The 19,585-nt window shown below is 36.8% G+C and overlaps 1 protein-coding gene across 2 annotated transcripts in view; it reads left to right on the top strand.

The window, feature by feature from the left end:
* The first annotated feature begins 3,249 nt into the window (after positions 1 to 3,249).
* The window catches only part of LOC121428537 (valine--tRNA ligase-like), a 37,482-nt gene continuing 21,146 nt past the window's right edge, over positions 3,250 to 19,585 (top strand). The window contains exons 1-10 of one of the 2 annotated variants that reach the window (XM_041625229.1): positions 3,250 to 3,302; positions 6,595 to 7,043; positions 9,561 to 9,661; positions 10,496 to 10,623; positions 11,820 to 11,984; positions 12,500 to 12,581; positions 14,052 to 14,171; positions 16,386 to 16,497; positions 17,999 to 18,178; positions 18,924 to 19,048. In XM_041625229.1, the coding sequence (XP_041481163.1) occupies positions 6,626 to 7,043; positions 9,561 to 9,661; positions 10,496 to 10,623; positions 11,820 to 11,984; positions 12,500 to 12,581; positions 14,052 to 14,171; positions 16,386 to 16,497; positions 17,999 to 18,178; positions 18,924 to 19,048 (1,431 nt within the window). In that variant the 5' untranslated portion in view covers positions 3,250 to 3,302; positions 6,595 to 6,625. Of the gene's footprint in view, positions 3,303 to 6,575; positions 7,044 to 9,560; positions 9,662 to 10,495; positions 10,624 to 11,819; positions 11,985 to 12,499; positions 12,582 to 14,051; positions 14,172 to 16,385; positions 16,498 to 17,998; positions 18,179 to 18,923; positions 19,049 to 19,585 lie in introns of those variants that run through there. The other variant, XM_041625228.1, reaches the window with a different exon arrangement.

Raw genomic sequence — 19,585 nt, 5'->3', positions numbered from 1 at the left:
CAGTAAAACAGAGTGGACGAAGGAAGAGATACGAATCGAGAGTCAGGATAGAGAAAGATAAAAGAGAGGGAGAGTGTGTGTGTTTTTTTATCGCTCTCTTTCATTTTCTCCCCTATATCCTCCATTTGCCAACTGGTACGTGAAATAGGCCTCTATTTTTCCATTTGCGATTGGTTAACTCGGCGATACCCACGTACGTGCACGAGCCATAGACCCAACGTCAGCTTAAAGGGCGACGCCATATTGCCAGATTCTGGCCAAATTTGGCGCGCGCCCTCACCCGGCTAACGTTGAGCGCCATTCATCTATACACTAATTCCTCTTGATTACCATTGATAAAAACCTCGTTCAAATCTTTTCCGGAATTCTTATGAATAAGCGATTGATGTTTTTCCGTTAATCAAATATCCGTTATTACACCCATATTTTTGTGTTATTTATGACATTTTTATTTTAATCACAATTTCAGTCCAAACGCGGGTCAGTTTTTGAGAACCCACGTTGTTTGTGCATGCCCACGTATGGCCTTACGCGTATTGAACGGAATGATGTTGGGTCGAACAACAGAATATTGTTGTGATTGTTCCGTGTTTGTTGGGGATGAAGCTATGATGGCGACCAGTCACGTTTGACAGTACCGCCAAATCGTTAAGATTAACTAATTAAGGTCAAGGTGAGATAAGAGAAATGAGCAAGGCGCTTTATGGGGGTGGGGGGGAGAGGGGGGGGGGGGGGGAGTTAAGAGGACCCAGTGGGGATACAGTTTCATCATGCAGTACAGGGCGTCGATGAACAACTTAATTTTTTTCTTCAAAATGTGGAAAGTGACAGAAAAATCAGAAAAAGGTTAATTGGTTCTGATTTTGAAAAAAAAACACAGAATTTATCAAGATTGCTGTTTAATATTCTTCATCATTGTAGAATTTAATTCAGTTTATCTGATAAGTATAATTCTTTCAAACAACTCAAATTGTGATTAATCGTATTGGATTTATTTCACTCTTTTCTTTCGCCTTGTTTTTTTTTCTTCCAAAAAAATCAGGGAGCTGAAAAATATGAGAGCTAGAACGTAAAGATATAGACTCCGTAACACAAAGGTTTGCGATGAATAGCAAATATGAAAGAACGCTTCTGATTGGTTCTTAGTCAGTATTTTGCGACAAATGCGCGTGTAACATTGATCTTGATTAGCCAATTCATTTAGCAATTGATCGCTAATCTTTGTGTTACGGAGCCATGGTGTAGCTATGACATTGGAGAGGGCTCAGCCCCATGCACTTGCAGATCCAGATCGATTTTCATGGGGGACACTTAGAGTGCCCCTATATTTCTTCAGTATTATTTTTACACGCAAAAAGATCAAAGACATCATGCCACCGACAGCTGCCTCGTCAAAGGGGCGGTCAATTATTTTGATTTTTATTTTCATTTTGTCCTCGATAAGGAAGCAGGGGGGGGGTGGGTCAATTCATTTTATATACATTTCTATTGTGTTTATATATGGGGGGTCTGCTACTGAGCATGATTTTACAAGGGCTTAATATAAAAGAAATGGCATGATTTAACACAGTAAAATGTATCATGGAGGTTAATACTAAATTAATACATAATTAATAATTGTTTTAATTGAAAATGAAAATAATAAAGGCACCCATAGATCTTAAAAACATCTCGTAAATGCAGGCCTAAATCTGTATTTGAAGTTGAACAGGCATAAAGTATAAATGTTTAGCTATAGCTGATGCTTTGATCCCGCAACCAAATAATGTTGGCATAAACTAGCTGTTATATCACTTTATCAGTGGCGTAACGAGCGAAAAAAATTAAGGGTTATACGATATGGTGTATCGATCAGGCAAAATTTAAAAAGTATTTAGTAAGTTGCAACCGACATGAGCAATTGAGCATAATTTTGATGTTTTTGTTACAAAAATCCAATTGAACAATTTCGCATGATTGATCTTTCCTTTTCCTCTTTTTTCTGAATTGGGGGCATGCAAGACCCCCCCCCCCCCATAATTATAAAGCACCACTCTTTGTTATGCCACTGTCTAAAATTGGATTTAAACTTTTAGAATTTTAATCTCTTATCTAATTAATCTAAAGGGATAAGAGTAAGACAAAAAATAGTTGCAGATTACTTATTTCAAAGTATTTTTACTTAACTCCCAACTCTGCTCTTGCTGCACTGCACCTAACGGCCTTCCACCAAAGGGCCAGGCCGACTCGCCCCGTGAGCAAGTGACCGCGTTCGCGTAAGTTCACCCGAAGCCATGACTAAATTCTGACCATAAACATCACCTAACTAATCACTCTCTGACAATATTTCAAAGTGTATTTTATTACAGTCGATCCTTTGGGCCATTAAACGATAATATTTCAAATGTTATCATGACAAATAATTTTAATGAGATAGTGGCATTGTAGAAAAAACAAATTTATAAGCACGAAATGGCACCAGATATATCATCAAACATACAGCGCAGCGTTCGGGACTGGTGAGTGGGACGGCTCGCTTGGTGTTTTCGCCCCGACGAATTCGGCGAAAACGTTACCATTGCGCCGTGCGAATGTTCAATCTGCGGCTCTCAATCAGAGACTTGAATGTCTCTTTTTGAATTATCGAAAATGAATCATAGACTTTGTTTGATTTATTTACAAGTAAGTTGCATATCCGTCGTGATAATTAGGAAAATCCATGATGTCTTCTTCTAATTCTGTAAAAATTACGTCTTCTAAATGCCTGTGTCAGAAAATTGCCGGAAATCATAAAAACTTGCCTAAAATATCTCTTTTTGAAAGTTCATCCATGGTCTGGAAAAAAATGTCATAACTTATGTAGACGTATACCGTAAACAAATACATCCTCGATCACTGAAATGAAGTGTTTGATAAGCTTTTGTAATTCCGACCATGTTACCATGACAACTTGGGAAAACCCTTATTTTTTCGAAAAAAAACTTTGGTTTTAAGGGTCATTTTACAGACATAAAACTAACCCAATTTTGAAGAATTGTGTTTAAATTTCACATAAAACTGAATTATCTACGTTTATACTTTCGTATATGAATATTCATATTTCTTATAGAATCTTATTTTTTGATTGGTCAATGTTTCAGTCATGGATAATGACTGAGCGTAAAAAAATCTGAAAATGCGCATTTTATCGGCAACCAACAAGCAAAATGGCGGAACACATTAAGTTGGCGCTTTGCACGTACGTGTATACCAGCTATGAAATTTGCAGACGAAAGTCGAGTAGCGTGTAGCGGTCGAGATCGAGATATCCCGATTCTTCTAGAGTGAGTAGGCCTATTGATTGTTTGATTAGATTGTGCTTCCAGTAGAATAACTTCATATTTTCAAATATAACTGTATTTTCTCCATAATAAACTGTATTTAATGTATTTGTCAATTTACATTATTAACCCATCAATTAGCTAACATCGCAAACTGCAGACAGTCCATGGTCAGTGACTGCAGTCCGACACGGCGGAAACGATGTTTGTGTAGACCTAAAGCTTCAGTCTCTGTATTTTGGTTGTTCCGCTGAACTGCGTTGGCTCCACTCACCATACATAGACTGAAGTGGTTGGGGGTCCGTGGCTACAGACAACGTATAGTGAACTAGCGTTTTATAGATCGCGATTTAAAACTGTTTTTTGAGCGAAATTTAATTATGAAATTCAGGGAAATACAAATAATTTAAGTAATTGCATAGGCTACCTTGGAGTTGGACCGGATTTATTGATAAAATTAAAAAAATCCACTGCACTGGATGATTGAGAAATCTGTCATCTAAGCCATTTTCTCCTGACCTGACGTGCAAGTTGCCATCTTGAATGACGTCATTATCGTTAATGTCTCGATATATCGCGATTATAACTATTATCGTTTGTCTTCGTGAGTGTATCGTATTATTGCCTTGTAGGTGTGCTGGTGGAATGCAATATCGATATCACATTCGTACATTGTTGACGCCCTCTCCGCGTTCGTTTTCATAGTTTGGCTGCCATTTTGACCTGTTTTCCTGTGTCGTACCCAACTAAACATCGGTAAAGTATAATTTTCATGCATTTTCATCTATATCGTTTAAATTTTTGTAAAATTGAATATTTAAATATTAAGAATGTTTAGTTTAAATATCCTTAGATTGTAACCTCGATGTGTAAAAGAACCTCAAACTTTGGACTCTGGTCGGACAAAGGTGCTGGGGTTATAACAAATGGGAGCCCACACGGACACTTTACCGTCGGTGAATGGGGATTACAGTAAAATGTCAGAAATTGTTGAATAAATCCCCAGAAACGACGGTTATTCCTGTCTAAGTTTGTGAAACTAAAAATTCCTCTCTGACGCTGGCACGGGTAGATTCTATCGTTAAATCTAACAAAATACAATGCACAATCATGTAGATCGACTTAATAAAAAAAGTCTTTTATTTGTAGATATGAAAGTTTGTTTATTTTATAGGCCCCCTATGGATCTAGGCCTATATGGCTATAAAATTTGTTGTTAAGATGATTTTGAAAAAGTAACGTTAGTGTTTTACCAACAATCTCATCATCAAGACATCAGCAATGTCAGTGGCAGTGATAATCTATAATTTGATATTTCTCCTTTCATACCAAGGACAAGGTACGATCACTGGGTACGGTCACTCATCCTACGATTCTACGAATGAGGTTATATAGCCATACATTCTCGGCAGTATACCGTAGCAACTAGCATGGATTAAAAAAAACATTGACTATTTTCCTCCCTATCCCTCGCCCCAATAAAAGGCCCAAAATATCATAACCTTATCGAACTAGCTCAAGTGAACTAGTAAAGGGATACTTGACATAGCTTTATATTAGAAAGATCATCTAATTGCTGAAAATCATGAAAAATTAGAATAAATGATCGTGACAAATCGAAAAAGAAAAAAATATCACGAAGCCATAGAGGTTCATCCACCCCACTCACACAACATGCGAGGTTAGTAATACTAACCTCGCACAACGCATGTGATTTCATAGTGGACGTTTTCATTCATCACACGAATGTGAGGGAATAAAACATGCCAAACCTTTCAGTATTTCTCCACTATGGTAATCTTTATTGAATGATTTAAGTTCGTTTTAAAAGCAATAGGAAATTATTTATAAAAGTGTTTTTATCGCTTACCTCCAAGTCTCAACCAGGATGCTCCGTTCGATCCATCCTTAGTTATCCTTGATACTGCGGTGGAAAGTACGCAAACAACAATCGAAAAGCAATTTTTCCTATCGAACATTCTTGATTCAAGTCGTCAGCGCATAATAGGAAATTGTACCAAAAATCAACAGGTTGCATCTCATGTATATACTTATTGGTAAAGTACGCCATCTTTTGACAAGATGATGATGAAAGTGGATTGAACGAGCAAGAAAATAATGCTGATCGCCTAGAATGCAGCTAGCAGTACAAGTTGCAAAACCGTAAACAAACCGGCTTGTGAATAATATCGCGTGCCCTCTTTAGGCAAAAATTGATATCGACGCTAAGCATGAGGTATCTACGTGAAGATCACGAAAAATGCTCTTATTTTATTAAAAAAAACGCAAAGAGAAGTCAACAAACGATCCATATGGTTCGGTAAGTGTCATAGCACAATTAGAATTCTTAGCTATGATGTAAAGTCATAGTTATTTTGGTAAAAAGGGTGTGAAAGATTCGCGTGCACCAGGTGCATATGAATCCTTCGCATGCGAGATGATTTGAAACCATGGGTGCATCCACCCAGACGGACGTAACACTTCTCGTGATGCATTCTGGTAAACATGTCTCAAAAGCCTTGACAGATTGGCAATTTTGTTTCATCTAGACAAACATGTTTAAAGGACGAGTCCACCCCAACAAAAAGTTGATATGAATAAAAAGAGAAAAAATCAACAAACAACACTGAAAATTTCATCAAAATTGGATGTTATATAAGATAGTTAGGACATTTCAAAGTTTTGCTGATTTCACAAATCAGTTATATGCACATCCTGGTGGGTATGCAAATGAGAAGACTGATGACGTCATCCACTCACTTTTTCTTTTGTATTTTAGTATATGAAATAGGGAATATTTTTCTCCTCACTGTCAAGTGAAACAACGATTAATTTCTCCATGGACATATGGAATGAGCATTGTTTAATACTATATGATTCAGTCAAGTTGGTCCTTATTGTCAAATCTATAAAAATGAAATATTGTATAATTCAAACAATAAAAAAACAAAAGAAATAGTCATTGAGGGACATCATCGACTGCCTCCCTTGAGTTTTGTGAAAAATAAGCAAAACTTTAAAATGTCATAACTTTCTTATTTTACATTTCGATGAAATTTTCAGTGTTATGCTTGTTAGATTTTTCTCTATATCTTCATATAAAATTTTTTCTGGGGTGGACTTGACCTTTAATCAATGCATAAAAAATGGGTATTGATTATGTTGTTGATAGTTATCGATATCGGTAATATATTTTTAGCAATACATCGACAGAGAATTTTCTTACCGATAACAGCACTACTCTCAAGTAGTTTAAATATAATTTTTGATAGATTTGTTTCCCATCCATGTACAGCTCACCATTGGTCAATTATCAAAATGCTACCATGCTGCTTCAGAGAGGGATTAGACAATGGTATATACCGCTGAAGAACAGTTCAGCCCTGTGGCTTGTTCACATTCAGAGGGGTAGATGCTTCATCAGCTACAGGCAGGTTCACATTCCCTCCAGTACACGTTTTCTTGGAACACAACGCTTGGTTACCAGGAGGGGACTTCACATAAGCCAGATTGAGAGTACCTCGGATGGTCGACATCCCTCTGCTGGTGTGCACGAATCCTCACGTGGAGCTGGGGATGGGCAAAGGGCCAAGGCGGAGAAACGGAGGAGGCGGAGGGAGAGGATCGATGAGATCCAGATTGATGGAGAGAAGGCTCCCGGGAGCAGGAGACAGGGCCTGAAGAGCTGGAGCAAGAAGGAGATCGTCACCTATGATATACCCACTCCTCCAGGAGAAAAGAAAGGTATGTCATGGGGCTTCATCTTCATCAATTATTTTTCCTGCTTATTTCATTTAGTCCCCCTTCATGTGTAACATATAGATGCATACAATTATACAAACGTGTAGGCCCCTTAAGCAGAGACCAATATCTGCAGTGTCCCAAACATAGTTTACAAATATGTTTGAATTATGAATAGTAACATACATGTAATAATAGCCAATTTTTATAAAGTGCTTTTCCCAGAATGGCCCAAAGCGCATTACAGCATGTTATTACCGCGGTCATTGGATTCATTTCAGTCAAGCACGAAAAGTGCACAATTTCCACTCCCTGGGGACATTCCTTGCATTCGTCGCAGCCACATTATGGCGCTGGCAAAATCAAACATACAATGTCTTTCGCATCCTACCGGGTACCCATTTAGCACCTGGGTCGAGAGTGGCAAAGTGGATTAACGCCTTGCCAAAGGACACTAGACTGCGGTGGGATTCGAACACACGACCCTCTGTTTACAAGTCGAGAGTCAGAAGCACTACACCACAGCTCTTCTACATGTACAATACAATTATTATATTGAACAGGAATGCAATGGCTTGCACAATTTAAAACAATAAGTCTTACATTATAAGGCACCAACAACAAACAAAACAGGTAAAGCTGTTGATATTTATTGAAATATTTGAATTTCTTTGTTTGCTCGATTATGTGTCAGCAATGGCTATATCAAACCTTGAATAATTTAACTTTGCCCACTTGGATTCATTGGCCAGTACTCTGAAGTTGGGTTTAACTTAAACTCGGGTTTAAAATTATGGTTGAAGTATGGATAGCCAATTGTTACATAAATCACTAACAGTAGAGATATAATATTTCACCTTATTTGGCTCTCAAATCATTCATAATTGTGTAGGAAGTATAAATAGATGATTGTCTTCGCCATTGACGAATCGGGAAAAAGCAAAGTAAACATAAGAGACATACAACTTAATAAAAATTTTGACACTTTTGGTTTCCCATAATTGTAGCACAGAGTTTAATAGACAATGGTCTATTAAGTTAAACCTGATTTCAAAACATAGGACTTTGGTTTGTTTTTGTGTGAAATTATATAGTTGAATGGCCGAAGTGAAAACATGCCGACAGATGTTGTTTGAAGGTTTGCATAGTGGCATATACAATTTGCTGATGTGGTTTACGTACACCAAGTGGAGTGTTATAGAAACAGTGGATAGGAGAAGAGAAGGAATGGATAGGCGAGAAAGTGGAGATTTGAGAGTAGAGTATTCTTTCTTGAAACTAGTCCTGAAAATGACTGTAAACCAGAAGGAACTGATGAGTGAGAACAGCTTGAGTAGTAGAGCTGATGAGGAGATGCTGGCTTGAGTCGGTGAGTAGAGATGATGAGTAGCAGAGACTCGACGATTCGGACAGGTTGACTGTCCCGTCTCCTGCACTCATCAATTCCTTCTGGTTTACAACCCTTTTCAGGACTATTTTCAAGAAAGAATACTCTTCTCTCAAATCTCCACTTTCTCGCCTATCCATTTCTTCTCTTCTTCTATCAACTGTTTCTATAACACTCCACATGGTGTACTGTAAACCACATCAGCAATTGAACATGCTGACAGTCGTTCAATTGACCATTTCTTCATTGTTTGAACATTTTTCAAATTTCTCATTTGAGTTTCATTCATGATGATGATTCATGAAACAGTTCCTCAGAGGCTCAGCTCAAAAAGAACAAAATGAAACAATATAATATTTCATAAAAAAATAATAAGAAAAAAAGATAACGAAGATTGTTGTGAAGATGGAGGATGCAGGGAATTGAAGAAATTGAAAGGAAAGGGATTTTATCGGTGATTGCAATGAACGCAAGGTAAAATCTGCCCATCCACATCCTCTGGAACAGAACGTGGACCCGTCTTACAAAGAGTTGTGATTGATCCGATTAATCGCAACTATGGAAAGCCAGCAAAGTCAACATATAAAATGCATGTTCAAAAAACTTACATATGAACGTGGAGCGTTGTGGCCCAGTGGATTAGTCTTCGGACTTTGAAACAGAGGGTCGTGGGTTCGAATCCCATCCATGGTGTAATTTCCTTCAGCAAGAGACTGATCCACAATGTGCTGCACTCAACCCAGGTGAGGTAAATGGGTACCGGTAGGAAGTAATTCCTTAAGAAGCTGTGTGCGCTATGAACGCCTAGCTTAGCCGGGTAATATAGGAGCATCTTGAGCACCTAACAAGGTGGATATGTGCGCAGTATAAATATCCTATATTATTATTATTATATTTCACTGAATAATTCACTGAATTTTTTACAATTTGGTGCGTTCTCCTTTGTTTACAAAGGACATTTTGCAAATTTCCTGTAGAAAAAATTATGACACTGATGGATTTCCATAGAGTTACGATGATTGGATCAATCATAACTCTTTGTAAGAAGGGGCCCTGGATTACGGTAAACCTTTGGATTATCAATTACTAACTTACTGAAATAATTGGCAAATTGAACTTGCTTTACAACACAGATGTGTCTCTGGACCTTCCTCGATCCTACAGTCCCAGGTACGTGGAAGCGTGTTGGTATGAGTGGTGGGAAAGGATGGGATTCTTCAAACCAGAATCTTTGGTAAGCCTCGTTGATACCTGTAATGAAGGAAGTGAACTGAATTGGATTAGTTTTTGATGGATTTAAATTGAATAGAATTGCCTTGATTTGAATCGTATTAAATTGAATTATATTGTATTGATTTAACTTGAATAGTATTGAATTCAATTTCGTCGATACCTTTGATTTTAATTGATGTTGCCTAGCTGAATTTATGAGCATAAAGCAATAAATTGTTAATTTGACAAATAGTGATATAAGTATGTTCTTAACATGTCAATTATATTTATATAGAACTTTGAGCTATGATTTGGTCTCATAAATAGTTTCCCCACTGCAGTTTATTACTGTCATCATTCTTAGCACATCCCTTTTTGCTATGTAACTTTGTTTTCATTAAATTTTTCAAAGTAAATCAACATCATTTTATGGTTGGCCACACCATGTTGAATATAATCTAGCAGTGTTTGGGTTTTATAATACACCTTACTTACCTTTTCATATTATTCAACATAATGTTGTATTTTTGGGTCGAAGGTGCATTTACTGACATAAATATATTAATGTCAATAAATCATTCTGCTGCAATAGTTTGGCCAATAAAAAAAAATCATTTCTTGTCCTCATCTTTTGAAATGAAGGAAGATGGGGGGGGGGGGGTGCCTTTTGGGCATATTGCCTTTTTTCAAAACAGCATTTTTTCTTTGAAGGAGACAGATCTTTTCAGCAAGAGTGGTAAGAAACGGTGCAGGTGTTCATGAGAGACTATTCATTATTATTTTTTTCCTTTCACCTCATTCTGAATCATGTGCCATATAACAGTTATTATTTGATTACTCATGGTTTTTTTTGTAGGCAAGGTGGAGGAAAGTTGAGAAAGAGAATGAACCGTTTGTGATGTGCCTCCCTCCACCCAACGTTACTGGTGTCCTTCATCTTGGCCACACCCTAACGGCCACCATACAAGACAGTCTCATCAGATGGTAAGTGCTTTATGGAATTATACAAGCTTATTTAATAGAATGCCAAACTGATAATGTAACTGGTTATATTGAGTGGGTCAGAAAAAACAACCATGTCTTGAATATCAAAGCAGTCCATCTATCTTTAATGAACCAAATTAATGTTACGTTTAGAGCTCCAAAATATTTTACATAAGATTTAAGAATATCCAGAACAGCTGTTGTCAGATCTAAACTCTTACATCAAACCTAGTCTAACCTATTTATCTTTGTGCAGTACGTTGGCCTAACATAGTCGGGTCTTGCACACCCTTGGCAGTGTTGATTGAGGCCTGAACAAGGCTTGATGATTGATCAGCAAATGTGTGTAGACCACCCATAGATGTATAATCAATTCCCTTAATATTATTTCCAATAAGATTTTCTAAGCAATATTCAATAAAGTATTGGGGATAGAACAAGCGGAAGTGCAAGGATCCATAAACAATCAATGCCTCTCTGTTATGCCCACACCTTGATTAAATTGATTAAATCACGCTGATATTATGGTACAAGCAATCACAGCAGAAGTCCAATTTGTGCACGCAATCAAATGGGGTTCTCAGCAAAATTTAAGGATGTCCGTTGCTCTGGAGGCAGCCAGGGGGCACTGGGAAGAATTCTTGTTAATTTTGTTGTTTTGCAGGCCTGGTCAAATACATGACCCCACTTCTGACCAATCAGAGGAAAGGATTATTCAGTGTCCTTAAAGAAGGGTTTATTATTCTAAAATAGCTTTGCTGAGGTCATGGCGGATATCTTTTTATTTTTTTAGTTGTATTTAGAAGCTTTATTTATGAATTGAATATCTTCTACCAGCACAGAAAATAAAAGTAATAACAATAACACCATGTATTAATTTACCCAGGATAGCCCCTTCAGTTCTGAAAACTGTGCTCCCAGCGGGCCCAGATTATGTTATTTTTCCCTCCGCTTTAGCTGGCTGCTTTATAGGTTTTCAATCATTCAAAGATTTCCTTCCTAACAGGTACCCATTTACAACACCTGGGTGGGGCGTGGCAAATGTAGAAAAATGCATTGCCAAAGAATGCAAGTGCTGTGGAGGGATTCAAACCCCAGACCTCGTCCACAACACCTTTGTCGGATGGATATTCATGATCATTTTTTTTACGTCACATTCTCATTGATCTGTTTTGATATTGATTTACCTTGAATAGGAAAAGAATGGTGGGTGTTCCTTCCTTATGGATACCAGGTTGTGACCATGCAGGCATCGCAACACAGGTGGTAGTAGAAAAACAACTACAGCATGAGAAAGGGCTCACCAGGCATGACATTGGCCGGGAGGAGTTTCTCAAAGAAGTCTGGAAGTGGAAGGAAGAGTGAGTTTTTTTCCCCCCATCTTTTTCCTTTTATTTTTTTATTTGTAAACAAATTTTCGGCATTACTCCTACGTGTTCAAGATCGCATGCTCGATCTGTAATGAAATCATTTGTCAGAAAAATTGGAACCAGTGGGATTCGAACCTGTCATCTACTGCTTTCCGGGCAGTGACTTAACCACCAGGCTATTCTGGTTCAAACGTCTAAATCACAACTGGAATTCAAATACCCTCGAACCTCTTCTTTCTGACTCATTTGCAAATGCAGTCCGCCGTGGACAATAGATAGTAAATAAAGAGGCTTTAATAGGAGGAAATTATAAGCTGTGAACAAATTTTGGCATTACTCCTACATTGCATGCTTGATCTGTAATGAAAATCAGAAAATTTGTTGTTGTTTCCTTTTTTAATTACAAAGCATGTTTAAAGTTTTGGTAAAGGCTTTTAAATGTGAATCACATAATAGTGATGCATTTAATTCTTAATTGTGTAGTAACCTAAACTTGATCTTTGTAGGAAAGGAGGGGAGATCTACCTACAGCTGAAGCAGCTGGGGTCATCATTGGACTGGGATCGAGAGAACTTCACCATGGATCAAGTAAGATATATCATAATATTTATTCCTGCTTACTATGGATGATCTCTATTTTAAAGTAAGCTGTAAAGTTCAGCCTGCCAGTGGAACACCTCCCATTTTTATGGATTTTTTTTATTGTATACCAATTTACCAGTCAATAGATAGGTAGATAAATGGTTTATAATAATAATAATAATAATATAGGTATATTTACCCAGGGAAGCCGCTTCAGTTCCGAAAACTGTTCTCCCAGCGGGCCCTGCTATTATTATTACCCCGGCTTTAGCTGGGCTGCCTAGGCGCTCAAAGCATTCAAGGAATTTCTTCCTACCGGGTACCCATTCATCTCACCTGGGTTGAGTGCAGCACAGTGTGGATAAATTTCTTGCTGAAGGAAATTACGCCCTGGCTGGGATTCGAACCCACGACCCTCTGTTTCAAAGTCCGAAGACTAATCCACTGGGCCACAACGCTCCACAACACAGGTGGTTAAATAAATAAAAATTACATACAGGCATAGTAGTAAAAAAAGACTAAATTGGGCCATGAATTTACATTAAAGGTGCACTGTATAATACTTTGACGGTATATTGATTATCAGAAAATTGATTTTTTTTTTAAAGATACAAAAACATTTACAAGGACACAGTCTTATATATTCATCCGTCCTAGTTTGTCAACAATGCTTCCGAGGTACTTGAAAGTTCCTACCTCTTCTAGGACCTCTCCTTCAATAATAACTAGTGTAATGGTGTTGCTGTTGACTTTCAGAAGTTTTGTTTTTCCTTTATGGATGTTGTGCCCACTTTGCTTAATGTTTCCTGTAATTCCTTGAGCTTGTCCTGCATCTGTTGGCAAGATCGTCTGCAAAGTCTAAATCATCTACTTGGTTCCAGAGTGTCCATTGTATACCATTTATTTTCCTGATTGGTTTTTTTTTTCAGTCTATGGCCAGAAGAAACATGAAAGGTGACAGGAGGTATCCTTCTCTCACCTTGCTTTCATTGTCCAAATGAATGAACAAGTGGAGCACCTCTGGCAGTCTCGCATGCATTACGCAATTTAGTTTAGCAGCAGTGCTGACTTTGGAAATGACTATACAATAATCATTCAAAAAAAACAAAAAAACATTCATATGATGAAAAAATACTATGTTTACTGACCTTAAATGACATTTGACCTTGATCATGTGACCAAAGACTTGTGCAGGATGATCAGTGATACTTGATTACCCTTCTGTCCACATTTCATGAATTAGGTAATTGATTTTTTTAATGTATTTACATGTAGGCTCACAACCGCAGGAAGTTTCTTGGAAACATTAAATTGCATAGAAAATGTGCATACGCATTAGTAAATCAGGTGTGCAGATTTGTTAACAAATGGATCCCACTCTAGATTTCTTTCGGGTAATTTCATATTAATAGGAATTTCTTGGTTTACTTAATGTAAAAATCTAAAACCGATAAACCTCCATGTTGTTTTTTATAGAAATTCTCTTATGCAGTACGGGAAGCCTTTATCCGTCTTCATGATGAGGGCATCATCTATCGGTCAAGTCAGCTTGTCAACTGGTCCTGTACTCTCATCTCTGCTATCTCTGACATTGAGGTAATAGTCAATGGAATCCTGGGCCAATCAAACTTAACTCTATGGAAATCCATCAGTGTCATTATTTTCTACAGAAAATTTGCACAATGTCCTTTGTAAGCAAAGAAGGAGAACATGACAAATTGTCAAGAATTCAATGAATTTGTGGATTTACATGTACATTCATATCTAAATTTTTTTTGAACAAACATAGATTTTATATGTTGACTTTGCTGGCTTTCCATGGTTGCTATTGATCGGATCAATTGCAACTCTTTGTAAGACGGGCCCCAGAAATCATTTGCCATAGATCAAGAAAAGATAAGAAGCTTTATGTCCTTTGAGCTAAAGATACCTTTATAAAGGGCCCGTTGCAGAAAGAGTTGCAATCAATCGCAACTCTAGAAATCATGTGCAACCTGATTTTCAACCAATCAACCGCGCGTATTTGGGACTTGCAATTGATTTTTTTAATTGCGTTTTAACTCAACTCTTTCTGCAATGGACCCCAGAGGTGCCAAACCACACAATTTTGTTTGTCACATTTCATACAATTTTTCTGTTAAAATCCAATGATCTGATGTAAATTGTCAAAAATTTAGATTTTCACATTTCATTATGTATTAAAAAATGAGTGGCATGTCGGATTGTGTCCAGCCGTCTTTTAAACCGTGGTTTAAAGATGTTTCACACATTATACCCACTTTCTTACAAGAATTAGCATCTGTAGGAAGAAGGGGTTTAACTCTTAACATGCCATACACACTACTAACCCAATGCCACAGTGCTAATCCGATGCTAATCCCGTGTGCCAGCCACAAAATCCCCCTGTGCCACATTGATTTTGGGATCGTGAGTCGTATTTACTCCTTTCAATAGTCATGATTACAATTGCTTGTAACTCTCTAACGATTAGTTTATCCAAAAAATATTGTGTAGTAAAGTTGTAGGAAATTTCATACCCCTTATAATGGTGTCCTCATTTTAATGGTGTCCTCATTTTATGGATTGGTTATTTATCTTTACCGCTAAAATATGAGTTGTATCAAGTAGTTTCATTTTGTGGAGTGTTTTGTATGGATCAAAAAACCTAGGTCTCTTCCCTCTCAGAGGCGGAGCCATATCTTGTAAAAAATGTAGAAATACTCGAAAAAGTCGAATGTAAACCGCGTAAGTTGATCTGTCAGAAAGCAGAGTTCGCACTGCACACAATAGTGCTAATTACGGTGTGCATGCGATGCGCAATACAATGCAAAACGGCGTAACAATGATTGTAATTCCGATTGTGCGCAGTCATGCACGGTAGGAAACAATGCAAGCACAAAGCAATCAATAGTAGGAGTGCGAGCACGAGTGTGGCATGTTATAGTAGGATATGTAGAGTGCACGAAGCAGTCAATGAGTTAAGGATGCAAGTTTTTGGTCACTGAGTGATATTAAAACTGTCCCATTTGATGTTGTTTCAGTCTGCTATTTATTTTCAATTACAATGAACTCTTCAATTTGAAAACAACATCTCAAACCTCAAAACTTCTCAAATGGCACCAAGTATAAACCTAATGCCCTGTGACACGATCGCATTCATTGTTTTCCCTCTTCTTTTGGAGACACGTTTTTCAGTTTCTCATACAAATAAGATATATGGTTAAAAAGAGAAAAATGTGGGCAATTCCATAAAATGATCAACCTTATTGTACGTCCGACCCCCATTTTTCTCAAGATTTACTTCACTTTATAAACTAACCACACATGGTCATTTGAGAGCATTACAAACTGTCAAAACAAGAACAAGAAATCACAGACAGAAAATATCATGAAGGTCCCATATATAGCAGGTGGACATACATATTTTATGGAATTGCCCATGTACTGAAATGATTGAAACAATTCATATAACAATATGTGAGGTCATTCTTGAGTAAAAGCCATTTGAATGGAGACAATCATTTCAAACTCTAAATTTGCAATAGAATTGGCAACTTTCCTGTAATTCAATTTGTTTTCTAATCATCAATTCTGACTCATGTTACCTCTGTGTTTTACTTTTTCAAGGTATGAAAAAGAATAGAAAATTCATCTTTGTTGCCAATTTGAAGAGCAACTGAAGATTAATCTGTGGCGTTATGAAGGATATATACCGTTATGGATAAAGCATTAATGCATAAAATCTATGTAGTTCATGATCACTGATTGAGTACCACATTCTCTTTGCTGTATGTGTTATCTCCTCCTTAGGTTGATCAAATGTCGCTTCCTGGTCGTTCATTGGTTAAGGTTCCAGGTTATACTGATCCCGTGGAATTTGGTGTTCTCACCTACTTTGCTTATCCTATGGAAGGCTCGCCAGGTGATTTTTCTCGTCATCTTATTTTTCATTTGTGATTACATTGTAATTGCCTCATAACGTGACTGGCTAGAGTAGTCCCCAGGGAGTGAAGTGTGGAAGGGTCGTGGTGTAGTGGTTCTGACCCTCGCCTTGCAATCAGAGGGTTGTTTGTTCGAATCCTACCATGGCCTAGCGTCCTTTGGCAAGGTGTCAATCCACATTTTGCCACCCTCAACCCAGGTGTTAAATGGGTACTCGGTAGAATGCGAAAGCCTATGCAGTATGCCTAGCAACTAAGTCTTTGAACTCTTGTTGGAATGCTCCCCAGGGAGTAGAGAAGGTGCATACATTGTATGTGGGCATGCCAGGATCGGATGGCCGGGGTTATAATATATCTGTAAAGCGCTTTTAAACTTCGTTCCTATGTAATATAAGAGCGGATTATCAATATTATTATTAACTTGGTGACGAATGTATGGATGGATGCAAGACTGAGTGAATCCAAATAACTGGGGTAATGATAATCTGTATTAGATTTTTTTTTATTATTAAGCTTGTTATGAATGATTGGAATATTATTTTCATTCTTGTGATTATTAGTATTATGATGATGGTTGAGGTGGTTGTTATTATTTTCATTGTGATTAATATTATTATTGTTTTTTGTTGATTACATTTTTATCATTATGTGCAGGCCATGGATTGTATACTTGAAAACATGTTAAATAAATGAATTGAATTAAGACTCCTCTATTATTTTTATTAATTGGTTTATACATTCATGTATACAAACAGTGAGTAGCAGCACATGCTGGAGGGGTCAATTAACAGTTTTTATTATTTCATTATTTAACTATACTTTTTTATTATTAAAGGACAAGTCCACCCCAACAAAAAGTTGATTTGAATAAAGAGAGAAAAATCTAACAAGCATAGCACTGAAAATTTGATTAAAATCGGATGTGAAGTAAGAAAGTTATGACATTTTTAAGTTTCACTTAATTTCACTAAACAATTATATGCACATCCTGGTGAGGTATGCAAATGAGGAGACTGATGACGTCATCCACTCACTATTTCTTTTATATTTTATTAAATGGAATATGAAATATTCTAATTTCCTCCTCGTTGTCAAGTGAAACAACTATTAATTCCTCCCTGAGCATGTGGAACTAGCACTGTTTAATACTATTTGGAACAGTCAAGTTAGTCCTTATCAAATCTGTAAAAAATGAAATATTGTATAATTCAAACAATAAAAACAAAAGAAATAGTGAGTGAGTGGCATCATGTACTGCCTCATTTCCATGTCAGTGATTTGTGCATATCACTACTTTGTGAAAAATAAGCTAAAGTTTAAAATGTCATAACTTTCTTATTTTACATCTGATTTTGATGAAATTTTCAGTGTTATGCTAGTTTGAATTTTCTCTTTTTATTCAAATCAACATTTTTCTGGGGTGGACTTGACCTTTGATAATATTATTATAATACTATTATTATTTCGAACCATGTTTTTCAGATGCTGATATAGTTGTAGCTACCACTCGCCCAGAGACGATGCTTGGTGATACTGGGATAGCAGTCCATCCCCATGACGACAGATACAGCCATCTGATTGGTCGGTCAGCTGTCCATCCTTTTACTGGACGGAGGTTGAAGGTCATCGCTGATGAGGCAGTGGACATGGCGTACGGCACAGGTAAGTTATCAGGGGAGGGTTCTCAAGGCACTTTTATCAGTGATTTCAGCAGATTACTTTGATAAGTTCCCTTATTGGCTGAGAGCATGATGGTCAGTGGCACCAACTGACAAGGAAAATTGATACTGGCATTTCATGAGCACTTAAAATGGAACTTCTTCCGTACTCCCTCATTATATCCACCCCACAGGAAGTTTGAAGCAGGTATTCAAGAATCATCACATGACTTATGGGTAGGCAAATGAAAATATAACTACTTCTTAAACCTCTTGAATACTGAATTCTGTCATTCCCATAGACTTTGTACAGGTATAACCCGGTTTCAGTTGTCAACAAGTTAATTTAGCAAGCAATCTTCATATGAATATGGCACACACATTCTTTTGGTGTTCATGATGTGGTGACAGAGATTCTATATGGCAAAAACCTGCCGTAAAAGCATTTTGATTGCCAAAAGAAAAATAGTTTTGTTTTTCTTATTCTGCTTAGAATTACATCCACTTCCACAGAAATAAGTATAAGAGACTAAATCTATTTTATGGTCTATATAGATGCGAGTTATCCTTGGTAGTAGACTTTTTTTTGCAAAGATACAGTACTTTTTCTAAATTAGTATGAAAAGAATGTTGAATTTCACAAATGTAGTTCACCTTTCTCAAACTTAAATAATATGACAATAATAACATTATGGTTCACATGTGCATTTCAACTTTTCTCACTACTAAACTTTCCAATTTATTTGTAGGTGCTGTGAAAATCACTCCATCCCATGATTACAATGACTGTGAGATGGGACGTAAACATGACCTTGACTTTGTCAATGTCATCGACGAGGAAGGGAATATCATTGCTGAGGGAACTGAGTTTCAGGTATAATACGTCATGTAATATTGACTGGCTTTGAGGGAGATACCGCATATATTTCATAGTTGTCTCATAATGGCAATAATTTCCAAAATTTCACAATTTTTCTGATGAAAATTAATATTAAACAGCATTACAGACTTGTTTTATCAGAATCAGGGATATACTGGAAGAATGATAGGAATTGAACAATCAAGTATATTAAAAAGTAAGACACATTCAAATAAGAGGAATTATTAACAAAATTAATTCTCTTCTGTGCTAAAGATTTTTTTTCTTAGAAAACTGGAAGAATGATTTGAATTGAACAATCAAGTATATTAAAAAGTAAGACACATTCAAATCCGAGGAAATATTAACAAATTTAATTCTCTTCTGTGCTAATGATTTTTTTTCTTAGAAAACTGGAAGAATGATTTAAATTGAACAATCAAGTATATTAAAAAGACACATTCAAATTAGAGGAAATGTTAACAAATTTAATTCTCTTCTGTGCTAAAGATTTTTTTTCCTTAGAAAACTGGAAGAATGATTTGAATTGAA

This window comes from Lytechinus variegatus, chromosome 15 (assembly GCF_018143015.1).
Source record: "Lytechinus variegatus isolate NC3 chromosome 15, Lvar_3.0, whole genome shotgun sequence".
Classification (NCBI taxonomy): Eukaryota; Metazoa; Echinodermata; class Echinoidea; order Temnopleuroida; family Toxopneustidae; genus Lytechinus; species Lytechinus variegatus.
The sequence above is the reverse complement of the archived record's forward strand: the minus strand, read 5'-3'. Positions and strand labels throughout refer to the sequence as shown.